This window comes from Mus pahari, chromosome 6, assembly GCF_900095145.1.
Source record: "Mus pahari chromosome 6, PAHARI_EIJ_v1.1, whole genome shotgun sequence".
NCBI lineage: Eukaryota > Metazoa > Chordata > Mammalia > Rodentia > Muridae > Mus > Mus pahari.
The window spans coordinates 68231792-68238496 of NC_034595.1; the positions used below are offsets into that span (position 1 = coordinate 68231792).

The window sequence follows — 6705 nt, forward strand, 5'->3', positions numbered from 1 at the left end:
TTTTTAACATTGATTTTTAAAATTGTGTGTGTGTGTGTCTGTGTCTGTGTATGTGTGTCTGTGTGCGTGCTGTACCCATGGCAGGGGCAGGGTTGGGGTAGGGGCATATAGAGTTCAGAGGACAATTTTCTGGAACCAGCTTTCTTCTACTTTTACATGGATTTTGGGAATTGAACTCAGGTCTCCAGGGTTACACAACAAGTGCCTTTACCACTGGACCAGCTCAGTGGCTCTGCCCAGGTGATTTTTCAGATAAAACAGCTAGATTTGTCAAAACTTGCTGCTGTAATATATGGAGTGTTTATCATAGTACCTGGCCTGTATGTATAATAAATGCTGCTGATGGTTTTCAAAAAGACCTTTTCTGCCAGGCATGTTGTGCACTCTTAATACCAGCACTTGGTAGATCTCTGAGTTTCAGGACAGCCAGAGCTTATGTAGTCTAAAAAGAGAAAAAAACTTGAGTCATGTAGCCACCAGTAGGACTGACCAGCAGTTCTCAGCCTACAGAAAAGCCTGAACTTCCTGGCTGGTTTTGTGACAAGGCCCTGGGTCCTCTAACGTGGCTGCTGTGTTGCTGCTGTATTACAGGAGCAGTATCCGTGGCAGCGTCATCTGCAACAACGCCGTGATCGAGACGGGTGCGGAGCTCACGGACTGTTTGGTTGGAAGTGGTCAGAGGATTGAAGCCAAAGGTAAACAACACCCCAAGTTAGGATTCATGGAAGCCGTTTTATCTATCACCTTAGCACAGACAAGTTGGCAAGCTACAACATGTTTACATTGCACGTGAAAAGGTAGACCTGAATTCATCTCTGGAGAGCAGCTGGTATCATTATCAAATTTTAAACTTTGAAGCCGGGCGTGGTGGCACATGCCTTTAATCCCAGCACTTGGGAGGCAGAGGCAGGCGGATTTCTGAGTTCGAGGACAGCCTGGTCTACAAAGTGAGTTCCAGGACATCCAGGGCTATACAGAGAAACCCTGTCTCGAAAAACCAAAAAAAAAAAAAAAAAATTTAAACTTTGATTTAGGCCTATCACTAGGGCTATAGCTTATAGTTTTCTCAGATGTATACAACTATACTATCAAAAAACTGAAAATATAACAATAGATATTGTCCAGACTCACACTAATACTTGATATTTGCTTCTGGGCTTGACAGAGGTAGCCAGTAATACAGCACTGGTTCTGGAATGTGCTGTGGCCTCCAGAAGACCATGACTGCTCATCTGATTTGTATGTGTTGTTTGGGGGTAGGGGGTTGGTTGGTTGGTTTTGGAGTTTTTTTGGCTTGGTTTTTAGTTTAGTTGGTTTGGTTTGATTTGGTTTCCGTTTTTCAAGACAAGGTTTCTCTGTGTAGTCCTGACTGTCCTGGAACTCACTCTGTAGACCAGGCTGGTCTTGAACTCACAGAGATCCACCTGCCTCTGCCTCCCAAGTGCTGGGGTTAAAAGCATGCACTACCACTGCCTAGTGTGTGTTGTTTGTTTTAAGCAGAGCAAACAAATTTATTACAGAAAAGTGAGGAGGAACTCAGAGTAGGAGGAACTCCAGGGAGGAATCCTTATCTGTTTTTTTTGGGCTTTTTTGTTTTGGTTTGGTTTGGTTTTGGTTTTGGTTTTGTTTTTTTGTTTTTTTGTTTTGTTTTGTTTTGATTTTTGTTTGTTTGGTTTTTTTTTTTTTGTTTGTTTTGTTTTTTTTTGTTTTGGTTTTTCGAGACAAGGTTTCTCTGTGTAGCCCTGGCTGTCCTGGAACTCACTCTGTAGACCAGACTGGCCTCGAACTCAGAAATCTGCCTGCCTCTGCCTCCCAAGTGCCCTTATCTGTTTTTTAAGGAAGGTGAAGGTGACCCCCCTAGATTTAATCTGGCAAAGGGGTTAGCAGGTCTCCAGGCATAACTTGGAGAGCCATTCTCAGCTGCTTAGAAGTGTGGCTCTAAGCTGTGCTTTAAGCTTACCGTGCTATACAACTTGTAAAAAGACTGGTAGAAACCATAACATCTGTACTGCTATTGCACGAGTGTGCATGCGTATCTTGCAGCTCTGGTAGTTACTGTAGTTCACAGGACTCACAGCTGTGTAGGACTGTTGATGAAACTGTGAGGTGGAGCCTGGGAGAGAGGGCAGCAGCAATCAGAGGTAAAGTGAGTAAATAAATTAATGGGTAACAAAAACTGTTGAACTTTTTCTTAGCAACCTGCATAGCACCTTCTATGTAGTACTGTGCTATGATAGCTAGCCATCAGGGAAAAAGATTCCTAGTCAGTAACAACTTGATTTTTCTGTGTACTATGACCAAAATGTATGGTGTTTTCAGCAGTAGAGTCTTACCATCAGTTCTAGTGAGCAACCAGGAACAGTAGCAAATAGCCTGTTGGGGTGCGGTTAGGGGAATTGTTTATTTGTTTGTTTATTAGCATATGAGTATGTTGACACATGCCTTTCATTCCAGCATTCAGGAGACAGGAGCAGGCAGACCTCTGAATTGGAGAATTCATACAGTGAATGCTAAGCCAACTATCCAGGGCTACAACCTAGTGAAATCCTATCTCCAAAGGGTCTAGAGAGATCCTCTGCAGTTTAACACTTGCCATTCTTGTAGAAGACTTACATTCAATTCCCAGCACCCACATAGCAGCTCATGACTGCCTGTAACTCTAGTTCCAAGATTTCTGATGCCTCTTCTGGTTTCTGTGGTTACTAAGTGCACATGTAGTGCACATACATACATTTAGGCATACTATGAAATTAATTTAATTTGATGAATAAAGTCTAGCCAGGCATGGTGGCACATACTTAGAAAGCAATTCCAGAGAGATTAGGAATTGTCTTAGGGTTTCCATTGCTGTAAAGAGACACCATACCCAAGGCAACTCTTATAATAGACAACATTTAGTTGGGACTGACTTACAGGTTCTGAGATTCAGTCCTTTATCATGGCAGCATCCAACAGGCATGGTGCAGGAGGAGCTGAGAGTTCTGCATCTTGTTCCAAAGGCAAATGGGAGAAGACTGGCTTCCAGGCAGCTAGAAGAAGGGTCTCAAAGCCCAAAACCCACAGTGACACACTTCCTACAACAAGGCCACATCTACCCCAACAAGGCCACACCTCCTAATAGTGCTGCTACTCCCTGGGCCAAGCATACTCAAATCACCACGGGAATGTAGGGCCATTTTCTTCTACTAATGTGTTCTAGGTCAGCCTAAGCTATAAAATAAATTGTGGCGCTAGAGACCAGTTTCTTAGGGGCCAGGAGAGACAACTTAGTGAGTAAAGTGCTTTCTGTGTGAGTGTTAGAACCTGAGTTCAGGTCTCCAGCACCCATGTAAAGGCTGAGCATGGTGGCAATCATCTGTAATGCCAGCACTACAGCACAGAAACAGGCAGATCCCAGGTTTGCTGGCTAGCCAGTCTAGCTCAGAAGGCAAGCTGCAAGTTCATTGAGAGACTCTGTCCTGAAAACTAAGATGGGAACACCAAACGTGGTGGCTCACTCCTTTAATCCAAGGAGACAGACTAGCCAGAGAAGCATAGTGGGACTGTCAATAAAAGAAATTAAATTAAAATAACAACAATAAGATGACTTCTAACCTAGCCTCCCTTTGCTAGCACTACTTACATAGCCATCCTCAGCTCCCCTCTTGACAGTACTTAGCCTCACACCTACCTTGCACTCTGTCATAGAGCTGTACACACCCCCAACCCCAGCCCAGGGACATTATTACACCTGACTCTTCTTACCCCAGCTGAGCACTCCCAGGGTTCTGCAAAATTCCTGGCAGCCAAGTTTGAGCACCTGCTCAAGCAGTAGATGGCCACAGTTGACAGTAAAAGCAGGGAGACTAGCAGATGCTTCAGTGGTATCTAATAGTATCAGCGACAAAGTTTGGGCCTCCTCTCTGTTGATCGTAGTGATGAGCAGGCCTGGTAAACTCAGGGTCTTGACCCAGTTGACATAGGTCAAGTCCTGGTTGGTAAGAATTCTTCCTGATTTCAGCAGTGCCACCTTTCATTTGTAGCGTGATGAATCTCTTGTCACATTAGCTTTCCCTCAGTCACTGTACTCCGTTGTAGCCCTTGGGGGTCTCTATTTATTTGTGTTGAGGTGTGTTAAGTGCAGCTGTGCGCCACAGATCATGTGTGGAGGTCAAAGGACAACGTTCAGGACTTGGTTATCTCCTCCCACCGTGTTTCTGAGGTGGGGGCTCTGTTGTTTTTACCAGACCTTACTAGCTAGCTGACCCGCAGACTTCCAGTTGGTTCTCCTATTTCTACCTCCCATCTTGTCATAGGGAATGCTGGGATTACGGACAAGAGCTACTGACTCTGGCTTTTGACATGGATTCCAGGGACCAAAACCAGGTCCTCAAGCTTATGTGGTCATCGGCCTTGAACAGCGGGCGCACTCTCCCCACGGAGCTGTCGTGCCCACTTTGAGATCTGGTCCTGATTCTAACCCAGAGCTTTCCTCCTCCCATCTCACTTCAGCTTCTCATGTCAGGACTCCAGCATCTCACAGCACAACTGAACATCATAGAGAAAGAGAGACTACGTTCACACATTGTTATAATTCATATTATTGTCAGTCGTTAGTCTCTGGGTCTGAGACTAACAGACCCAGATATTTTAGTTCTTTTATTTTTTTATTTTTTCTCTTTTTTGAGAGAGGACCTTAGGCAGCCTAGGCTGACCTTGAACTCACTAAGTACCAGAGGATGGCTTTAAAATCTTCTTTTTTTTTTTTGGTTTTTTTAAGACAGGGTTTCTCTGTATAGCCCTGGCTGTCCTGGAACTCACTTTGTAGACCAGGCTGGCCTCGAACTCAGAAATCCACCTGCCTCTGCCTCCCGAGTGCTGGGATTAAAGGCATGTGTCACCACGCCTGGCTTTTTTTTGGTTTTTTTAAGACAGGGTTTCTCTGTATAGCCCTGGCTGTCCTGGAACTCACTTTGTAGACCAGGCTGGCCTCGAACTCAGAAATCCACCTGCCTCTGCCTCCCGAGTGCTGGGATTAAAGGCATGTGTCACCACGCCTGGCTGGCTTTAAACTCTTGATCCTCCTGCCTCCACTGCTTGCATGTTGGGGTTACAGGTGTGTGTCACCACACTCAACCTCAACTGGAAGGTACTTCACAGACTGGGGTGAGCTGACCAGTCAGAAAGGAATCTACTTTTATTGCAGATATGTGTTTTATTACAGACATGTACTTGTACTAAATTTTATTACAGATAGGTATTTATAGGGGAAAGGGGGGCTGGAGAGATGGCTTAGAGGTTAAGAGCACTGACTTCTCTTCCAGATGTCCTGAGTTCAATTCCCAGCAACCACATGGTTGTAATGGGATCTGATGCCCTCTTCTGGTGTTTCTGTGAAGACAGCTACAGTGTACTCACATATATAAAATAAATTTAAAAAAACAGAAAAAGAAAAAAGAAGCTGGGTGTTGGTGGTGTGTACTTTTAATCCCAGAGCAGAGGCAGGCAGATCTCTGAGTTCAAGACCAACCTGGCTCAGAGAGAGAGTTGTAGGACAGCCAGGGGAAAAACAAACAAAACATAGGATATGTAGGGTTGCTTGGGGAGACGCTGTTCATCGTTTAATGATGCTCTACACACCATACTCTTGCCATGTAAGAGTATTCCTGTTCATTTCTATGAACCAGGTATCTAGAGTCAGTTCCATCCTTGTGCAGGAAGATGCTCTCTCGTAAGCTCTTTTGAAGGGAGCATTGTCATCTCTGGAAGCAGCTGGTTTAGAGTGATGCCATTTGCTGCCCATCGCTGAGAACTTTCTCTCCTTTCTTCTCTGTAGCTAAACGAATGAATGAGGTGATCGTGGGGAATGACCAGCTCATGGAGATCTGAACCCTGAACAAGCCTGACCCCTTCCTTTTGGGACTCAAACTACAGATGCTGCCTGACCCACCTGTTTGACTCTGTATTTATTTTTCAATAAAGAAGAATTTCCAGGCTGTAGGTGTGGCTCAGTGGTAGAGTGCTTGCCTAGCATGCACAGGCCCTAGGTTCCACTGCACTGGAAACAAAACTAAAAGAAAAACAGACTTCCAAAGGCACAGACAGCACAGTCCCAGGTTCGTGGCATGTGGGCTCCAGTTGCTTGGGGAGACACTGTTCATCGTTTAATGATGCTCTACACGCCATACTCTTGCTCCAGGTATAATGGTGTGTGTTGTGGGTTGTGTAGAGTCTACAGAGAACAACAGGATGCTGTGACACAGTGGGGATGTTGTGCACACAGTGGAGATGCTGTGCATACAGTGGGCTAGGTCTTCTATGCCAAGGTTCACAGATAGGAAGCAGCTATCCAGCAGCGCCTCTAAAGACTACTTTCTGATTGGTCAGCTCACCCCAATCTGTAAAATACCTTCCATCTGAGGTTGAGCGGTATCTCACACCTGTAACCCCAGCACGCAAGCAGTGGGGGCAGGAGGATCAAGGCTTTAAAGCCAGCCTCTGGTACTTAGTGAGTTCAAGGTCAGCCTAGGCTACCTAAGGCCCTCTCTCAAAAAAGAGAAAAAAGTAAATAAATAAAAGAACTAAAATAAGGAAGGGTCAGCCAGTAACGGCCAGTGGAACTCATCCTGGAACCTGCATACAGTCCCCAGGACCCACATAAAGGTGCACACGCACACACAAACACACTCAATCGTACACCTTTTTTAAAAGGGATCTTTTATCTGA

General features: G+C 45.1%; 1 protein-coding gene across 1 annotated transcript in view; it reads left to right on the plus strand.

The window, feature by feature from the left end:
- The window catches only part of Eif2b3 (eukaryotic translation initiation factor 2B subunit gamma), a 72102-nt gene extending 66127 nt beyond the window's left edge, over positions 1–5975 (plus strand). Inside the window, exons 10-11 of the mRNA XM_021201200.2 lie at positions 592–695; positions 5816–5975. Of these exons, the coding sequence (XP_021056859.1) occupies positions 592–695; positions 5816–5868 (157 nt within the window). The 3' untranslated portion in view covers positions 5869–5975. The remainder of the gene's footprint in view (positions 1–591; positions 696–5815) is intronic.
- The last annotated feature ends 730 nt before the right edge of the window (positions 5976–6705 follow it).